This window comes from Choristoneura fumiferana, chromosome 4, assembly GCF_025370935.1.
Source record: "Choristoneura fumiferana chromosome 4, NRCan_CFum_1, whole genome shotgun sequence".
Classification (NCBI taxonomy): Eukaryota; Metazoa; Arthropoda; class Insecta; order Lepidoptera; family Tortricidae; genus Choristoneura; species Choristoneura fumiferana.
In genome coordinates this window covers 14,196,538-14,218,551 of record NC_133475.1, presented here as the reverse complement: position 1 = coordinate 14,218,551, position 22,014 = coordinate 14,196,538, and the positions used below count along the sequence as shown (strand labels likewise).

General features: G+C 35.4%; 1 protein-coding gene across 4 annotated transcripts in view; it reads left to right on the top strand.

Annotated features, from left to right (window-relative positions):
- Window positions 1-22,014, top strand: part of mamo (maternal gene required for meiosis) — a 99,626-nt gene that overhangs the window by 70,982 nt on the left and 6,630 nt on the right. For 3 of the 4 annotated variants that reach the window (XM_074087033.1, XM_074087032.1, XM_074087034.1), the window contains exons 2-6: window positions 5,022-5,182; window positions 9,474-9,665; window positions 10,376-11,039; window positions 12,009-12,202; window positions 13,523-13,609. In XM_074087033.1, coding sequence (XP_073943134.1) covers window positions 5,042-5,182; window positions 9,474-9,665; window positions 10,376-11,039; window positions 12,009-12,202; window positions 13,523-13,609 — 1,278 coding nt within the window. In that variant the 5' untranslated portion in view covers window positions 5,022-5,041. Of the gene's footprint in view, window positions 1-5,021; window positions 5,183-9,473; window positions 9,666-10,375; window positions 11,040-12,008; window positions 12,203-13,522; window positions 13,610-15,530; window positions 15,961-16,057; window positions 21,955-22,014 lie in introns of those variants that run through there. The other variant, XM_074087035.1, reaches the window with a different exon arrangement.

Genomic DNA, 22,014 nt, shown 5'->3' with positions numbered 1-22,014 from the left:
GTGCCTGTTTGAGGTGCTGAGGTGAAAAAGCTATTTTTATAAAGTGCTTATAGAAAACGGACGCAGGGAGTTCCACTCCCCAGCTGTGAAGGGAGACAGGAAATTTGGTAGGACGTTGCTCAAAGTTCCAAATAAGATTGACAACGCTTAAGGACTGTGAAGTGATACCGTACGTACAGAGCATGATACTCCCATTTGGCTGGTTTTTGCTAATGACCTTTATCTCTTTATTTATAAACATTGGTGCTCTACATGCACGCCTTTAGGTATTACGTATTCCAGGCGTCTTGCATAGAGATAGTTGTAACCACAAGAGTATTGACACTAGCGCTATCTATCATATAAGAACAGCTGTCCTAGGACTCACATTTCTAAGTTTAGATAGATTTGATGAATATAAGACATGAAATTTTGATTTTGTGATCTTCTAATTTGACGAAAATCTTTGAACATGAAACTACTGTGACACTCACTCATAGTGAAATAATCCGGATAACTCACGTCTTTCATCGAGTTTAGCGCGACATGTTTCGGACTTATTCGTAGCCGTCGTCAATATTAAACGGCATACTGGAACCACCGCACAGTATAATGTGACGAATGACGAATGGGATACTATTAGATTCTATGCAGCAAATAAGTAGTCTTCGAGTTTATTTATACTCTGTACATAGGTAAATAAATATGTATCTGAATCAAGTTGCCCTGTCGATCTCACATCGATATGTCCACTCCTTAAAACTCGTTAACTTGACTATTGTGCAACGAAGGTCACCCATGAGCGACTGACGCTATGTTAGCATCTACGTATAATCAACAAAGTCACGCGTGTGCCAAGCACCATGCTTTGCAAATTTTATAACACTTATCTATCCGTCTTCATCCTAAAGCCTCATTTAGGCAACGTAAGAGCTTGTATACGAGTTGCGATACATTGCGGACTATTACTGAACAGTGAATTGAGATGATCAAAAAAATACCGTAATGTAGTGACACTTTCATGCAGTTCTCACATTGTCTAACTAAATGGATGTGGCTTTAGGCTTGCTTCCTGAGACTTATGGCCATTAAGACTTCAGATGGTTAACTCTGCCATGCCAAGGTCTGGCGCCATTTGATTTTAAAATTTTGTGACATTTTATTATGCCGCGACATATTCATATTAATATTATAATTACATATAGTATATTGGTTGAAGTGGCACGTTGGTTATCAATAAACTATAAGTAAATAAATATGGATTTTTAATCGTTTTTCATGTGATTTCATAACAGGGTTCGGAAATCATTTACTTTACTTTTAAATCGATCTATTAAATTATTACCTCGTAAAAATTAAATACTTTCAATATTTTTCGTTTATCTTAAGACAAAACCTGGAAATTTACTGATTTAAGTAGGTACCTCTCGTTATTATTTATCTACAATGAGAAATGATAGTAAAAATCATATACTTAGTTCAGAAGAAAAGTATGTAAAATATTATGACTTTAGTACCTATCCATAAGTCTTAAAAAATAATTTATATACTTACCTCTATCCAAGTCTCTGAGACTGGGAAGTTATCTACCCATAGCATTTGAAACATTTTGAACCAATAAACTAAGATCAATCACTTTGCTAATAATCAACAATTAATAATAATAATGAATTTCCTAATAATTATATTTGCAATAACTTTGTTTGTTTTTAGTTGCTCATTTTATAGATCTCCGGAAAGTAGCGCCTGATTCAATAAACATTTTGAATGGTAGAAGCCCTTGCGCCTTACCTGAGGCCCGAGCCGGGATAAGATTCCGTTAGCCAAAAAGGAACACAACAGTTAGGCGTAGGTCACATACATACGGTCGAAAAATTAAAAATAGACGTTTCGCGTCCGCCGCCTATCAAACCCGGAGTGGGGCGCAGACGGCGCGATGACATCACACGGTGCAGTGCGACCGGCGACCGCCAGCTATTGCGCAATCGCACGCCCTTGATCTTGACTGCGTTTGCGGCGCGCGCGTACTTAGCAAACTATACTTACATAGGCCTTTATGAAGACAAGGACCAAGTCCCCTAGGCGTAAGTGATTGATTTACAAATAAAATATCATTTTTGATTGAGAGCTGTTTTAATCCAATTTTCTTTAAGTAATAATTTTTCAAAACTCCCGTTACAACAAACAAACCTTTTATCTCAATCGGTTGCAAATCGTATGGTATTTTGGACTCATTAGCAAATCTGACGCAGTTCCGCTAGTTGCGTGTTGCTGATGATAGTTCGAACAGGTAGATACATGCCAGGCTACCTGCTACATTTTTGTTGTTAAGTACAAAAAAAGTTTATCGTTATTATAAATCTAGAATCTAGGTGTAGATGACGTTCGTTGTGGCGTACTAAGGGGACCCTTTGTTCAGCACTGGACGTCAAATTTAACCCCAGCTTTCAAAATGATTTTGCGGAATAAACTCTTCTTCTTCTATGAGGAGGCCATGTCCATAGTCCAATAGTGGACGTCCTACGACTGATATAATGATGACGATGAACTCTTCTTTTAAGCTTGTTCAAAATTGAATGTTACAATAAAAATATTAAATTAAATTTGACATATTATTTGAATCAGTCTGAAAATACATTGTAGATATAGTCTTAATCTTTTAGATATCACTAGATTAGGATATTACGTACGTTGACTCAATTTACAGACTGAATATTCAAGCATTCATCAGAGTAAAATATGCTTTGAAAATTATTAGATCATTTACTTCAACACATGGGGATTCCCTAACTCCGAGTTGGGCAGTTCGCAGTTATGATAAAAAATATGGAACATCATTCTAAAGCCCACGTCATCTTGCTACATGTAAAAAAAAATCCTCAGTCTTGAAGGTCATGTCATGTATGACTTAGACACGTGTACGGATTATCAGTTAGATAAGCCATCAAATTAGCCAAACTATAAATTTGTACAAAACATCGTCATATCAATTAGTTATATAGGCTGATAGTACTGATGATCATCAGCCTGTATAGCGACTGATGATGATGGCGTTAATTTAACAATAGAGATAAGTGCGCTAATAAGCCCAAGTTAGTTCGTACAAAATAGGCCTCAGAGCTGATAACGGATACACGTGCGTAAACGTTGTTGTATACTTGTGTAGGTGGGTGGACGTAAGGTACTTACATAAGCGTTAGCTATGGCTACCCGGTTGTGCGCGGTCTTAAGTCACGACGCACTTTACGCTTCGCTATACGAACTGGGGTATCGTAGATGATATCAATTGGAAGACGAGTAGGTACGATTAGAGTGATTGATACCCATAAATTGATGGATAGTGCAGGTGTTAAATATCTTAGTAGCGACTAACTGATGCTTAAGGAGTTTTAAAATCATACTTAAATGATTAATTGCGAGTAACTAAGTGGACTTTTTTCTTACCCTCACATGTAAGCAGTCTTATTTTAAATGACAAATTATACGCAATAAAAAATAGACACTAGAACGGCAGGTGTGCCGTTGCGATGATAATAACCAGCAGGGCTACTACGAAACTCGAAACTCGAAGTTCGTATCGTACCGTCCCTCTCACTCTCGTATTAAATAGTATAAGTGTCAGAGGGACCGCACGACACGAACTTCGAGTTTCGAGTTTCGTAGTAGCCGTGCTGCATGCGTTTGGCATTATCAAGAAAATATTTAAGCGCACATACCTACTAGGTATATTTATAAATGAATTACTTATCAGTAAACAGGTGATGTCTCCAATTAGTGATAATAATTATACAGTGTACTGTAACTCACTGCACAGAAAAAGTATTTCTATTGCACAACTCCAAATATAATACTTAATATCCGTAAGATAATAAAATCATTCGATGGAGGGGAACTTAGGAAACGTTTTCTAAAGGTCCAAAAATCAATCAAGTGCCGGTTTGTCTGAATACGATCCAAGGCTGCTCCGCTAATAGATATCAAATGTTTAGCCACAAACGCAGAATATAATGTGCATCAACTGCATCGACCTAGGTCAGTGGTGGGCAAACTTTCTTCATGGGGGGCCAGAAAGTTACAGATATTTAAGAGTAGGGCCAGGATTACACCGTTCCATTTTATATTTTTTTATGTTTTTGCCAAATAATGAAAACATAATATTATGATCGCGGGCCATATGGTGGGTACTAACTTCGAAGGAACGTCGGCGGGCCGGATTAAATCTCTTCGCGGGCCGGAGTTGGCCCGCGGGCCGTAGGTAGGTACTTTGCCCATCACTGATCAAGGTATTTGGAATTGTGCATCTGCCGGGTTAGTGTAAGGAAATACGTATGTATATGGGAGTCTCTGACCATAGGGCTTTAAATCTGGGGTTCGATTCTAATCGCATAACTGAGCTACTTTTGTTCTGCTACTTTTTTAAAATATGACCACTGTAATTTTTTTTTTCATAAAAATTAAAATGTAATTTTCAATGTATACATGCGATACAATACTAAATTGACGGCACATTGATACATTTTTATCGAGTTGTCAAATAAATGTCAAAAAATATTTCAAGGCCCCCGTACTGGACAGCGATAACACCGCCTTTTCCGATACATCATCATCATCATCGTCATCAGCCTATAGCAGTCCACTGCTGGACACAGGCCTCCCCCAAAGAGCGCCATTGCGCCCTGTCCTCGGCTGTCCGAAACACTGATTTAACAATTAAACTTTGAGGATCAATAAATGATCTAAATTTAAGTTTTTTTGAAAATGTTTCAAAACAAAAGTATTTAGCTTTATATGAGTAGAATCGGACCTTGAATTTAAAGCCGTTTTTTACGGCCGGGGTTTTTTTTTACATATAACTGACCGTGATTGACCCCTGATAATTAGTTATTGCTAAAGTAATTGTATTGAAAGTACAATGTAGAAACTAGATAAAGACGGCATTCGTCATGCTCCAACTTGAAATACTTCTGTGACGAATTTCACACAGCCAAGTTTGTTGGAATGACCACGAAATACCAATGTTTTTTTTTCTTTTTTACCGGTAGCGGCGGGAGCTAGCTCAGACATGGGAAGTGAGCATTATTGCCTAAGGTGGAACAATCATCAGAGCAACCTGCTGGGAGTATTCAGCCAGTTGCTGCACGACGAGAGTCTGGTAGACGTCACCCTCGCCTGCTCGGAAGGTGCCTCCATTAGAGCTCACAAGGTCAGTTACAATCTGGAATAAAAATCGCTATGAACAAATAGGAACCTAATGAACTACATAGGTAGAGAGCGGGGTCAATTACCGCTCTCTAGGAAACCGGGCCATTTTGTTTACATAGACAACGTTCTAGTGACGTCATTCACCGTTTCATTACGGCCGCTATATGACGGACCCAATTATCACAAACACCACACAGAACACTAATTAAGATTTTTTATCTCAAAAGAGTTAAATGCACGGAATGCACCTATAAAATGAAAATTCACGAAAGGTTCCATACCATAACATTAGACATTAGCAAAAACCGGCCAAGAGCGTGTCGGACACGCCCGAAATAGGGTTCCGTAGCCATTATGAAAAAATTAAGTAAGTAATATTTTTCTAAAGATTTCGTATAAATTTTGTACCTTTGTACGGAATATTCCCAGTTTAGGTATATTTTATACCTTAGGCTGCTATTTACTCTTAAACTATTAATAATTCTCAAGAAAACTTAACCGTTATAGTTTTCCTTGTAAGTTTGATATACTTATTACCATCCTGATTTTTTTTTTAAATTTCTACCCACCGGTTTAGATTTTAGAGGGGGGGGACGACGCTCGATTTTAATGAAAATTTGGACTTTAAAGTTGAATATTTTGCTAACATATCACTGAATCGAAAAATCGATATAGCAACCCCCTGATGGTTTTAAAAGACCTATCCAACGATACCCGACACTACAAGGTTGGATGAAAAAAAAAAACACCCCCACTTTACGTCTACTTTGTCGGCATAGTTTACATATATATTCGTGCAAAATTACAGCTTTCTAGCATTGATAGTACCTGAGCAAAGTCGCAGACGGACAGACAGACATACATGGCGAAACTATAAGGGTTCCGTATTTGCCATTTTGGCTACGGGAAACAAGACCACGTTTGCTGTATGGGAGCCCTATAAATATTTATATTATTTTACTTTAATTATTTATTTTTAAAGTGAATGAATATGAAAATAAATATTTTGTGAATACTTCAAGCAACCTATCTGTTGTCGTTATTAATATCAAGCAAAAACGGCAAAAAAAATCACGTTTGTTGTATGGAGACCCCCTTAAATATTTATTTTATTCTATTTTTAGTATTTGTTGTTATAGCGGCAACAGAAATACATCATCTGTGAAAACTTCAACTGTCTAACTATCACGGTTCATGAGATACAGCCTATTGACAGACAGACAGACGGACAGTGGAGTCTTAGTGATGATGATGATGAATATCTTTTGAATGGAATGTCCGATTTGAATAATTCAAAAAGTAATCTACAAGTATTAAAACCGTCTTGAATATAAAAATATTTATTTGGATAAGGATTAATTTAATACAAAGGTATGGATAACATGGTCTGATTTTATTCGGCATTTCTGTCAACTTTTGAAATGTAAAAAAGTAGATATAGTGACATAGTTGGACATATGGTATCGCGAAGTTTTTTGTACATATTAATATATTCTTTAATATTGTAATACATTTTTTTGTTCTATCATCAATACTTTCCACAGCGCAAGCGATGTTCGATGTTCGATGTTCCATGGCAACTTTTTTACACTTATATTATATTATATTATTGAAGTTTTAGTACGGAATCCTAATTTTTTCTGGTAATAAATATGTTATTTTGTATTCTAATAGTCAAAGATTTTTTTTAAATCGGTCTAGTAGTTTTTGAGTTAATTCGTAGCAAACATCCAAAAATCCAAAAATCCTTTCGTCCTTATAATATTAGTATAGAAGTATAGATATAGATTTAAATAATTATTTTTGGTGTTTTTTTTTCATTCGCGAATTTTCGAATTTAATCGGGGGTGTCATTGCCACTACACGGAGTTTTTATCAAAAATGGCCGCGCCACCTGACGGTATATTATAATTATATGGTGCCGCCGCTCCAAAGGCTAAAGTATAGAACGATTACATATATTCATTAACGTATGCTTTTGTGATAGCAGCTAGGTACATTGGATTTGATATTTTTTTGTGTGATTATATTTTTCAAGCCCTTTCATTTGATACCCACATGTAACGGATTGAAAAGATATATACGCACTAGGCAATTTCTAATGGAAATGATCATAATATCATTATAAGACAAAAAATAATAAAATAATAATATTATTATATACTAACTAAACCACATTTTTAACCCCCGATGCAAAAAAGAGGGGTGTTATAAGTTTGACCGCTATGTGTGTCTGTCTGTGGCACCGTAGCTCTTATATGGGTGGACCGATTTGAATGCGGTTTTTTATTTGAAAGTAGGGTTTTAGCGATGGTACTTAGACATGTTTCATCAAAATCAGTTCAGCCGTTTTTGAAATATTGAACTTTGAAGTGACAAAGTCGGGGGTTTTCCAACTTTTTGTTGGTTACGTTATAGCGTGCGTTGGTGCGGTGAAATGCAGAAACTTATTGCTTTATCTTTTTTCTTTATTCTTCAGGTTAATTAATACGACAGAAAATAAGGCGACAAATGGATTATGTTAACTTGCAATTATTCATTTTATTTACTGCAGTCGGTGTTTTATATATACCTACACACGTATACACTTGTTATACAAATAAAAAAACACATTCGTTTCGCTTGCGACGTAGGTAAATAAAAAAAATTAAAAACCCCCGACACAAAAAAACGCCGGCAAAAATAAAAAAAACGCCGCCAAAAAAGACAACTAAAAAGTAAAACGTAATTATGCACTACCACCTACCTAGCTGTTGCCCGCGACTTCATCTGCGAAGAATTCGTTTATCCCTATCCCGCGGGGACTATGCTGATTTCCCGCAAAATAAGCCTAAGTTAATTTAGTATAAGTACCAAGTAATCTTTTTTTTTTAAGCGTCGTCGGTGTCGGGTGACCACTAAGGTTAACAGGAAATAAAGTACAATGTTGTATTTTTTAAAGTATTTAAGTACCTCAGCGTTCCCGCGACACCTACGACGCTGAGATAAAAAAAATATTACTAGGTACTGATAATAAATTAACTTATGCTATTTTTGCGGGAAATAAGCATAGTCCCCGCGGGATAGGGATAAACGAATTCTTCGCAGATGAAGTCGCGGGCAACAGCCAGGTAGTGCATAATTATTTTTTACTTTTTAGTTGTCTTCTTTGGCGGCGTTTTTTGTTGGCGTTTTTTTTTCGGGCGTTTATTTTTATTTTTGCTGGCGTTATTTTGTGTCGGGGGTTTTTAATTTTTTTAATTTAAGTTTATTTATTTCATGTTTTTTAAACTGGTATATTTTTTTTAAAGTGTACTAGTGTGTTGGATATCCTGGCTACAGCATTAGCTCATCGTGTTGCCACCATTGCATTGTATGTAGAATCAAATGCTGATCAAAAGGAATCAAACACGACATATCTGCTATTATTTTTTCAAGAGTATACTGGTGTGCTGGATATCCTGGCTGCAGCATCAGCTGGCACTGATCAAAACGAATCCAAACACGACATTCGATGGTATTCTGGCAAAACAGAATGTGCAATTTAAAAAAAAAGTTACATTCATGGGCATAGGTACTCAATGTTTTCTGCTTTATTTATCTAGCAAAACCGTATAAAAAATAAATATTGTGCACTTATCCGGTTCTGCCAACTAGTGTTCTGGATATCCTGGCTGCAGCATCAGGCCGAGAATTCCATAATTTGCATAGTTATATAGCATACATGGGTGTTTCAAATTTTAGGTCCCAAATATGTTTGAAAGTAAAGTAAATACCCATTATGCGTCTAAGATTCCTACCGCAGCGAACAAAAGAGCTGATGATCTTGAAACGGCTGAACCGATTTTGATAGAACATGTCTAAGAACCATCGCTAGAAAACCTGCTTTCAAATAAAAAAAAACCGCATTCAAATCGGTCTACCCGTTTAAGAGCTACGGTGCCACAGACAGACACACAGACATACAGACACACAGGCACACATAGCGGTCAAACTTATAACACCCCTCTTTTTGCGTCGGGGGCTAAAAATAACACCCCTCTTCTTGCGTTGGAGGGTAAAAATAAAGCGCGAGCGAGCACATCACGCGGGCGATCCGAGGCAGTGCGCGGCAACCACTGAATAGCACACTCTAGGGGGCTCCAGACATACTTGTAGCGGAGAACAAAATCGCGGAAGTGAGCCGCGCCTGGTATTAGTAACCGTACATAGAGCATGGCCTGACTGACACACACTAGGCCGGTTTTTTAATTATGTAACCGATTTATCCCGCTGACTGATATATTTAATTGGATCCTTTCTCTACAATTCAGGTTGTGCTGTCTGCGTGTTCATCGTACTTTCGTTCGCTATTCGTGGACCACCCGTCACGTCACCCCATAGTAATCCTCAAGGACGTGGGTTTGGAGGAGCTGCGAACCCTCGTTGACTTCATGTATAAGGGTGAGGTCAACGTCCAGTACTGTCAACTGCCTGCTCTTCTCAAGACTGCTGAGAGTCTTCAGGTACTTGCCTCATCTATTTACAGGTGATAACAAATAGCGGGCGCTACACATTATAGTGCGTAATTTATATTATTGAATCAGGCAGGAGTTACTTTGCGGAGGTCCATATCAATGAATAAAAAAATTCTTTGCTCACCCGCGACCTTATGATAGCTACATCTAACATCAGAATCTGGTAGCATGGTGAACGGTTGTGTTGCTCTGAAGATGAGCTCTGGTTGAGTTCGAAACGCGTCAGTGTAGTGTGGTGGTGGTGGTGATAGATGGGTTTGTGTGATTTGTGTGTGTTCTTACAGTGTGGAGGTGGAGGAACTGCATGAACTTGCAATGTTACATAAACGTAGCTATCATGATATTGCGGGTGAGCAAAGAAATTCTTTTAGTTCATTGATATACTCGTAGTGCGTCTTTACCCTGCTAATGATTATCATGTTTGGATAGGAAATGTTATCTACTATCATTTGTCATACACCGATCATCGCGAAGTTAACTCAATCTTACTGTGCCATCATCACATTATGCTAACATCGTATAGCCGCGCTCACTGTTTTATGAAGCCTTAAAAGTATCAACTATTTATTAAAATAATTTTGAATCTACTCGTCTACTCTTCAAGTTATTTTAAATATGTACCTACGAGCACCTAACTATAAGTACTTAACTAGTTTATATTCAAATTATTCTAATTTCCATTTAATTAACGATTTCAGGTCAAGGGCTTAGCTGAAATGACCACGTTAAGCGCCGCGGGCATCGACACAAGAAACGTACCAGAACCAATGGAAGAGTGCCAATCCCAAGACACCAAAGAGTGTCAAGAGCCCCACGAGAGACTAGACGGTGGCGTGAAATGGGAAAGGGATGAGAGGCGTGACGCAAAAGATATGCGAGATGCCCGTGACAGAGAAGGCAAGGACCCCCGTGACACAAGAGACACTCGCGTAAGAGAAAATCGAGAATCAAGAGACATTCGTGACCACAGACTCGATCGAGAGCCTAGAGACCTAAGAGAACATCGCGACCATCGCGAAGTTAGAGAGTCCAGAGAGCCAAGGGAATCACGCGATCTCAGAGAGCCTCGGGAACCGAGAGAGCACAGAGAACCGCAAGATCCACGGGATTTGCGGGAGGTTCCAAGAGATTTGAGGGATAATAGAGATCGTGACTCTAAGGAAGCAACGGAAGCATCACCTCCGAGGATATCTCCATTACTGTCAGTCCGACGGTTTCGCAGCGAGGCCTCTGTGGAACGCCTTTTACCCACGCATCCTGCGTTGCCCAAAGATGAGCCGCCTGACGAACCAATGCGCCCTTCCTCACCTGAGGACGACACCGTATCAATAAGGTCTAATGGAGCACAAAACGATAACATAGGTAAGTTTTTTTATATTATGAAAGCCCACAAGGGGTGTGAAAAATGTATCTCAGTGATGGTGAAAACCACGTGGTGAAAACCACATCAAAATTCCAGAAATCGCCCAAATACAAATAGTACAACCAAATAAATTTTATATATAATATTATTTATTTAATAATATTTATTTCATATTTTATTACAAGACTTTTTCCCAACCTATTACTATGTAGAAAAGAAGATAAATATTAACGTTTGTTTCCTATAATATGTAGTTTCAGTATTTTTTGTCCAAAATTACATCGCTTAATGTAGATTGATCATTGACGTTTTAATTTGTAACTGGAATGGTTTAGCAGTGTTTTCTTTCGGCTTATATTATAATGTGGATGATGTGGATGACGCAAAGGGATGACAATGATTGTGACACCTTTCGTAAAATATTGCTGTAGGGCTACTATGAAATTCGAAATTCGTATTGTACCGTCCCTCTCACTCTCGTATGAAATAATATTAGCATCAGCGTGACGGTACGATAATGAATTTCGATTTTCGAATTTCGTAGTACCCCTACTGATACCCGTGTTGTCTATGCTTTAAAAAATAAGATCGTGACAGCTGTCAATATCGCCTGTCAGTGACGGCAGTCAGTGACAGACAGTTTGTCAGTTTATGAAAAACACTTCTTTTGTTACCTTTTGCTTGAGTTTTGTATTTACATAGTTAGTTTAATAGCTTTTAACAATGCTCAAAACCAGACAAAACTTAGAGCTTTCATGGATATATGTGCTTAAATCAATATTATTAGTTTTTCCGACGTGAATAAAATGTATGACTCAACCAAACTACTGTAACAAAATAAACAAGGACCTATTTTGTTTAACTAAGTACTTTTTCGATGAACTTACGAGTAGGATTGCTCACTTAACTATTTGTAATTAACAGCTTGAACAGCAGCTCGGTTTTGATATCGTTTTATCACGTTCCAGGTATAAACATGACTATAAACAGTCATGGCGGCGTGCTGGGCACAAGATATTCTCCAGTGGAGCAGAGGCTGAGCGTGCTGAATGCGATCTCACATCCGGGGCTGCCGCACCCTTCTCATGCCTCCTTGCCGAGTCCCCGCAATGAGCCTATCGCAGGGCCATCAGGCCTGCCACCAGTTCAACAAGTACCTTTGGTAAGTAGAAATAGTGTAAGCTGTGAAAACTTAAATGAACTAAAATAATTTCTTTGCTCACCCGCAACTTTATAATAGCTAAGTTTATGCAAAATATGTGTGTTCATGCAGTTCCTCCACCTCCACACTGTAAGAACACACACAAACCCACCTATCACCTCCACCACACTACACTGACGCGTGTCGAACTCAACCAGAGCTCATCTTTAGAGCGACACAACCGTGTACACCATGCTACCAGATATTAGACAGATGTTGTTTTGTGGAGTCTAACCACACTACACTGACCCGTTTTGAACTCAACCAGAGCTCATTATTCAGAGCAACACAACCACCATGCTACCAGATGTTAGACAGATATTGTTGCATGGCGTCTAACATCTGGTGGCATGGTGTATGGTTGTGTTGCTCTGAAAATGAGCTCTGGTTGAGTTCGAAACACATCAGTGTAGTGTGGTGGTGGTGATGGGGGGGTTTCTGTGATTTGTTTGTGTTCTTACAGTGTGGAGGTGGAGGAACTGCATGAACACACATATTTTGCATTAGCTTAGCTATCATAAGGTTACGGGTGAGCAAAGAAATTATTTTAGTTCATTGATATGGAAATTGATATGCAAAGTAAAGCCTGATTCAATAAATTATGTGAAAATTTAATTTAAATTTAAATTCAAAATTCAGTGCCTCAATGTAAACACCACCTAGCAATCTAGTAAAAGTAAATGTTTACCTGTAAAAGTGATTGTTAAGTGTTGTGACTAAATTATTCACCAAATTCATATATTTTGTGATATTAAGGGGCTCTTTCACCACCTATTGATTCATCTTAACTGATGGATAATGATAAATGTGATGCCCTCTCCCTCTATTCAAACAGAACAAATAGACGGCACTTCACATTTATCCGTGAAATAAATTTAATCAATGGATGGTGAAACAGGGGGTGTGCCTTGTTATTCGGAATTTCCCAGATTTTGGGTAGTTAATTTAATTCATCAGGATACTTGTGTTGTTGTTGTAATTACAAAGTTTTTTTTAATTATTGAAAAGTCAATTGAATACAACAGCGAATGGGGTATATCAAAAAAATATGTAGGCAATACTGAAATTTCGCTCCCAATTCCACATGTATGGAATTTTGGTTGTTTTATTTTAGTAAATTAATTGTTAAGTTACTAGGAAATTACATTTGTAGCTTATATATATATTTAGTATTTAAAAGTGTATCTGAGAAATTAATGATTTCTTGCCTCCATTCTTCTGATGTAGTAAAATTTCAACATTTTTATAGTTTGTAACATTTTTTGATTTGTAAAATTTCAGTCACTAAAGAAAGAAGTTGATTGGGACCGGAGCAATGAAGATAAAGCTGGCGAGTCATCATCTGATTATAGAATACAACATGAATCTGTAAGTACTCTAATGAAATTAGTTACCTACACTTATTCACTGTAAAAGATAATATTTTACTGGTAAACCATCTGGCATGTCATTAATAAAAATAAAGAATAATTAGACTTGAATTCCTGTGTATATTAGTGGAGTCAAACTAGCAAGTTCTGGCACAAGCAATGTACACCAAACCTTATTCTGACAATCCTAAAAATCAGTCCGGCAAGGCAGAGTATGCAAAAATATTTGACACATCATACTGGCCCTAGAAAAAGAGTTGTATAAGATATTTGCGCATGCTTTGGTGTGTCAAATATTGGTACTGGTGACTGTACAGCTAAGTTATTAACATTGCATAAATACTATGATCAGTATTGAAAATGCTTATAAAGAAAATGACAAAATATTATAACAGGAGGTTTCACCATTCCTCAACAATGTCCAGAAAGTAAATAGAGACAAATCATAAGCTTTGTAACTTTGTAGCTTTATTCTGAATAAAATAGAATTAATGTTTTTTGAGAATGAAATTTTAATTTTATTTGTATGTTTGAATTCTTCTGGTACAAATTCGTGATTTTTTTTTTCTGTCAAATGTGCTGTCATTTTTTTTTTACCACCATTTTTGCTGCCACAATCCGCTAGTCAGACTATCTGCTTCTATCTGTGTCATGTTGATGGTTTTTGGTTGCACTAAAGTACTAGAACCTTGTCATGGAATATTTCTATGATTCTTTTAGTGTTTGCTATTATATTATCTTTTAACGCGGATAAGCTGTAATTGTTGCTGTAGTTTGGCAATTTTATTTGAAAGTTATCACAATCTTACCTGAAGTTTGAAAAAAATAAATAAACATCAAATGAATTTAATTTATAATTATAAACTGAGTAGGTACTTAAATAATATTAAATACATGTCTTTAAATCTATGTTAATGTTGTGATAACTTTTCTGTATTGACTGGTGCATGTTTTATGTGTTGTAATTAAGTCAGTTTTACTAACTATTTTAACTAATGATCAAATATGGGGCATATAACAATAAAGTCACTTCACATCCCTATTTCCTATTGTTACAGTAACAAAAAAAAAAGTTAGATGCTTATAAAACCTACCTGCCCATCTTCTCAGTTATCTATACTGAAAAGTGTGTAGTAATAGTTAGTTACTTTTGATAACTAAAAAAATGCACAGTAGTGACACTGATAAGGAGGCTGTTTGTAACCCCTTCTTGTTGTTGTTTAATAAGCGTGTGAAACTTGGTTCAAATCAAATAATGTAGAAAGATTTTACTTCATTAACACTTAACCTTATAAAAAGTGACAAATAAATAAAGAATAATTTCACCTAATAGCAATATCTAAATGGCGACTTATTTATTTGAACTAAGTCTATCAGATGAATCGCGATAAAGCGTCAATAAAATAACATTGTCTCCCAATTTATTTCCTTGCCCAATCATATTTTGCAGTGTAGTTATTGGTGTTTTAAGTTATGTGGACGTTGATTTTTAATTCAATGCATGCTTGTTTGATATGCTGCGCTATTTTGAACATCGAGTACTATGCCTTGCTGTCAAGAAGTTGACCTTCATTTTGTTGGCCATCATTTTTATATCCATTCATTTTGTTTGATATATATTTTGGGCAGATGTATATTTTAACTTTGGCCATATACATGCATTTGTTTGTGTACGAATCGGTGATTCTGTACGCGCGCGCGTTGCTAAGCAACAAGGCATTACGCGTAGCCGGCTCCCGGGTCACTCCTGCACATTTATTGGGCAAAAATGAGCGTCAACTTCTTAGATAAAGGAAATTAAAAATTAACCGAGACTGCATTACCATTTAGACAGTAGTGGTAGCGATATTGCACACAGTTTGGTCCATGAACAAATAGAAGACGAAAAAAGAAGTTGATGTTCTTTTTTGTGGTTGCAGGAGTACGAAGGGTCAGCTAGGGTGCGAATTGAGGAAGGGGAGAGAGGGTACCCTTGCATACACTGCGGTGCTGCCTTTCCTCACCAGAGCAAACTGACCAGGCACATACTGACCACTCACACACTCGACACGCTGAAGTATCGGGATGCGATACTGAGCAGGCCGCTGGGGTTGCCCTTGATGGCTCAGTTCGCTGATTCCCCGTACATGTCCATGCCGACGGAAGAGTCGCCTATAGATTTGGACTTGGGGCCCGTCGAGCCGGGAAATGTAGTGCTGTGCAAGTTTTGCGGCAAGAGTTTTCCCGACGTGTCGTCTTTAATAGCACATCTGCCGGTGCACACCGGAGATCGACCTTTTAAATGTGAATTTTGCGGAAAGGCGTTTAAGTTGAGGCATCATATGAAGGACCACTGTAGAGTACATACTGGTAAGTCATTCCCTTTAATTTCTTTATTTTAATGATATATCTCTGAATAAGTACAGAGATTCATGCTTCTAAATATAATATTTAATTAATTTTACAGGTGAAAGGCCCTTTCGGTGTGTGTTATGTGGAAAGACGTTCTCTCGGTCAACGATTCTAAAAGCTCATGAGAAAACCCACTATCCAAAATACGCGCGGAAGTTTTTGTCCCCGAGCCCTGTAGATACTGAGGAAGAAAGCCCACACCAATGAGGATGGCCGGCTATAGTGTACAATTGACGTGTGAGTGTATATTAATCAATAATGTACCTCGTTCTTGGAAATAGGCAATGTGGAGCGAGCAGTGGTATCGGTTGAACAAATGAAGGACAATATGTTGTAATTTATTAAGAATGTGATTAACGCCGAAACTGTGATCTGAACGATAATGAATAATATTTGATATTTCAATAGATAAATGTCACACGAAAGTGGTTACTTCTTGGATTTACTTTTCGAAGATGAGCGTTTATGTTTCTTGTTTCCTTTGCTTATTCTTTATAAGCATTAGGAACATTAGGTGCTTTGTTTACGCTTTAGATAATAATTGAAATCTCATCGTAGGATGGGTCTTGTAGACGGCATAGCCAAAGTTAGCTAGTGAAGTAAAACTTCTTTTGCGTTGTTTGTGTTAAATTTAAAATGATGTGAGTAGCTTTTCGTTCGGAGTGTTTGCTCATTATCTGGCTTCTTATTTCTGTGACTGTTCCTTATCATGAGCACTCAAGTTTGGTTGCCAATTCGAAGCTTTTCTATTTAACAAAGATTGTAAAGTTTTTAACACATTGGTTTAGAACTGACGTAACCTTAGAGACTTGCTTACTTATTATAAGTAGTTCATCTCTCAGAGTTGATTTGATAAACCAAATTAAAGATTGATAATGAGTGCTTTAAGTATTATTATTAGAGACCATAGGACAATTGCACTCAATAAAATATAGTTTCTAATTAATAAAAGAATTAGGGATATGAGATTAAAACTAATTTAATGTCTTTCGAAGTAAATGACGCACGCTCCCCTGAGGTAATTCAAAAGCAATATTACGACATATAAAAATGTAAATAACATATAGTTTGATAATATCGGATTTATAGGAAATTTATTAGAATGTAAATTATGCTTCAGTAGCTCCGTATTTGGTGACATGGGGAGAGCTGTGGATGTGTGATCCTGGGAATCAAAGCTTTAAACGCTGTTTCTTCTGTGCTGTCTGATATCACCTATACCTCTTCATCCGCGCACGCGCAAGCGAGTCATCCGATCAGACATTCGTACATTATAAATATCCACAAACGTAAAAACTAAATTTGAGATGCAAGAGGCATAGTCTGAATATAAAAATATATGTTAAATTTTCTATATATTTTTCATACTGCAAAATGACATTGTTTTATTGTGAAAAGGAGTTTCAAATGCTTAGAGGTAACTAATGACTAGATCGTAATTCTAATTTCTAGTTTCATTACTAATTTGCTTTAGTTAATTGATCAGACTTGCAGCTTTATTTTATATAATAATTTTTTGTTTATATTTGGTAAGTAAGTAAACATTTACTGAAAAGCATTTGAAACTTTTCGCATAACCACTGTGTTCATTAAATTCAACAGAGTCAAATACAGGGATATTTTTATGGATTGTAACATTCATTAATTTTTTTCAACGCCGACAACAGACTTTGTAGACATTTTAACGGTTTTCGCAATCTTCTGTCTGGCTCGTACTTCGCAACCAAAACTGTTTGTATATATCGTATATATGCTATTTCATCAGAACATTTGAACTAAAGCTTTGATTTGATATTGATTGAAAGTTGGCTCACTTTAGTCTGTAAGATTTCTTGATAATCTTTCTAATTTTGTTTATCTTGGTTTGCTCACGGTACTCCCTAGAACATACAGTTTTATCTAAGACCGAATATCATTATTATAAAAAATACATAATAGATAGTCTAAACTAGTCTATAATGCCCTATAATTTCATAATCTATGTGACCTAAGTACATGGGGACATATCAATTTAAGTATCAAAATTAAAGTGTTTTATTACATGTCTTAACTACCTGCGCAACTTGTTTAAATTTTTGTGTTGTACTAGTAAATAAAAATATTATCAGTTTCTATTTTAATGAAGGCGTAGAATTTTGTCAATATCTTAATTATAAGAAGATTAGTAGCTGTTTATTTGAAAATTATTAAACGAAAGTATTATAGTAATATTAGGAAAAGAACTGTGATATACAAAAGTAAGGACACCATCTGGGAGTTAAAATTTCGATCTCAGAATGTGATGCGAACCGTTTATGCGTTTTTAAACCGAAAGGTTGATTTTTGTTAAGAAAGAATAATCAGAACAAAATTTTGAGATGTGGTTTTATAAAATTTAAATAATTGAAATTGATGATTGAAGAAATTAAAAATACTAACTTATTTAATTTAATTAGTGTTTAGCCCTACGATCGTTTAAGTACTACTTTTCATTGTCCTTTTGAATAATATCTTACTGTTTTTAATTTCAGAATAATTTCGAGCTAAGTATGTTAACACGTTAACAGTACCTACATGCAATTTCGAATAAGAGATACGTTGACATAAATTTATATGTTGAAGATAAACTTCCATTGTAATAAACGTGTTTTAATATCTAAGAGGCGCTTATATTTTTTTCTATGATTAATAAACGCCTTACATTCCGAAATTATTCCAGTGTGTGCAAAAATGTTATTTTTATTGCAAATGCCACCGATATTTTGTAGTTGTATTTACCTATAACGTATTTGGTAAGTCTTAATAATATCAATTGCCAACTTTATGTCCGGGAGTACCGTATGCCTGTGCATATGGCAAGTGAATTTTAAGAGAGCTTATTTGGGTGACATTGGATGCTTACAATTGACGTATATCCATCAAAAACGATATATGTAAACTGGAAATTGATGAGAAACTAAGCATGAAATTATTAAGAGCGTTTATACCTGCTGAGCTGGCAACGTTGCATTTTTTATGTTAGTTTTTCTCGATTATTCTATAAAAATTGAATGAAAATTAAAAATGTGGTCTGACAGAACTCTTCTTAGTAAGTATTTAAGTTAATGTGTCTACTCCAATAATTATTTGTTATAGACTTTTATTTTCTTTAAAAACCGTTAATAAACATTAATTCGTTTTTAAAGAATATAAAGTATCACGAACAATTATTGGATTAGACAAATTAACTTATAATAATATACTAAGAAGAGTTCTATCAGACCATATTTTTAATTTTCATTAAATTTTTAGGGAATAATCGAGAAAAATCTAGAAAAACTAACAAAAATGAACGTTGCCAGCTCAGCAGGTATAAATGCTCTTGAAAAAATTAACTTAAAAAAAATATTGTATTTATTTTCAGCCAGTGCTCAATACGAAGTGAATAATGATAATGGTAACATCTAGGTAACATAAACTAATAACAAACTGGCAGACATACTTAAATTCGAGTCTAAAATGTCATTGAAAAAATAAGCTACTTTGAAGTCACTCGTTAAGTATTTTTAGGTTGACTTGTTTTGTTTTACAATGTAAAGATGATATGTGTATTAACCTTACGATGTGGTAGTGTTTTAGAAAGCTCTTCCAAATGCACGTGGTGAACCTTATTATAATGTTGATAGACCGTGCAGTAAGTAACCTCATGGAGATTGTGTGGTTTAATTAATGAAAAATCTAATTGAACGAACTAAGCGCGTCTTTTACAAACACACATTTAATACACATTCCACACTAATTTACCGCTGCTAGTACTTCTACGCTGTTTCTTTATTTTACCCAGTAATTTAACTTTTTTTTTGTAAAATACAACCTAGCTAAATTACCGCAAGTTTCAAGCGGAGAAACAAAATTAAATGTTGATACCTATATAAATATAAAATGTAAATGCATTTTAGGTATAGATTGGTAGATGCGCTACTTCCCGGAGCTAGATTGTTTAAAAATGTCTAGTAAGGCAAGAAAAAGAAAAAAAAGACACGGATGTTGCTATTTGAAAAGCTGCACTCTTTTTGTTTTCGGATTCGAACGTTACCAAACATTATAGCAATATGAAACCTTGATTAATGTTCCTCTTCTTATTTTAAGAAAGATTGAATATTTACAATTTACATAAATAATTAATAGCAATATATAAATCAATAAATAATGAAGCGAATTATCAAATTTGTACGAGTTTTTATCGAAATAGTTTTATAATAGAACAGAATGCAGTTAAAAACATATTTTGTTTCCTAACTTTCAGAGGTACTATTTATTAATAATCAATTAATATTTATGAGTAATAATATTAATAGAATTATATCTTTATGTATTGACGTGTTGTACATAGACAGTATGGTGAATGTTGATAGTCAATTGTAACATACATTACATGAGCAATAGTTGATACGACCCCCAAGTGCAGTTATTCAAATCTTAACATAAACCTATTGTTGCCACGCCCCTGCAAACTCACGCCGTTAGCACAAATAAAGTAAATATACATTTTAATATATATGTATATGGAGTTACATAGTAGTTTTTTCTGAAGTATCTACAAAGCATGATAAACTTAAAAACACTAGCACGAAAAACGCTGGTTTTCAAAATTAGATTTAATGTAGATTGATTTTACTTCAAATTGTGACCACAGTTTTATATTTAGAGTGCCTCTTGCCTATACAAGACTTATATAAAGGCTGCAAATCACGGAATATATGTAGCGAATAAACTATTGTAAAAGATGTACATTTTATGGTGAAAATTGTAACTTGGGTTATGATATGTAGTCGTCGGACGGGAACGCTGCGATGTTTGTCAGCTGGTATGGTTTACTATCGTAGTGACAAGTTCTAGCATCCAAAGCAACTCTTTCAGGGAATATCCTTGATTTTGATGTTGAGACAGCGAATTGAGACTTTAATTTGACACTGGTTCATTGCTGTTTCAATGTTGAGATCAGGTGTGATACTTTCTTTAAAACAAACCATTTTTACACCATCTCCATAGCAAGTGCATTCCAATCGTATGATTTCTTTATTCTAGCAGCCAGAGGTACTTTAATGTCACCAGTAATAATTACTTTTATTCAAATAAACTTTAGTATGTATTAAGATTCGTCCACAAGATCGAGATGTGTAGGTTTTAGTGGGAGTGTTAATTGTGACTTAATTAACCTACCATTTTTAAGTGGCATACCTAAATATAGAACTTAATTGCAATTTTTCTAAGTTCCTGTAGGTTTATTAATTATTGTATATTGTACAATTTGTTTTAATAATAACGTGTTTAGTATAAATGATTTACATTTTAAATGTTTGTGACTACCTACTGTATCTGTTAGCATAATATTAAAAACAGCATAAGTTACTTCTGTTGGTTACAAACCGGCATTCATTTTAGAAAAATAATTTCAACACAGAATATACTTACTTTAATTTCAAGTGATTTAGCTGTTTTCAAAATTATGCTATAAGTAATCAATTTTTATTCAGCACAAGTTCAAATAAAGTAGGTCCACCTAATTTATAGAATTGTTTCTTCATCAATCAATCGATGAATTTTTCATAAGCTGTTTAATTTAACAATCATTGTTGACATTGTAGATTAGAAAAAATCTGTTTTGCCTTTTAACAATATTATCTATTAAATAGTTGATAACGTTGTAACAAAAAGCTGAACTTTTTGTTAAATAATATATTGCAGCAACCATAGTTACAGAAATATCAGAAAGATCAAGGATCAAATTGGTGTAATGTTTCGTCAATTGGGCAACAGTCTTAACGGAGTCCCTTTGCTGTTGATCATTGTAACTTTTGAAACAAATATAAGCATATCATAGCTGTAAAAATACAATTTTGACAAATAAAAGCTCTACAATCATTACAAAACTGCTTTTTACTCTCACTTGAAGTCCATTTTGAATGTTCGAGGTACGTTTGTTTTTATTTTGATATACATATAATAGGTATCTCAATGTTTCCTAATCCTGTTTGATTAACTTCACATGCA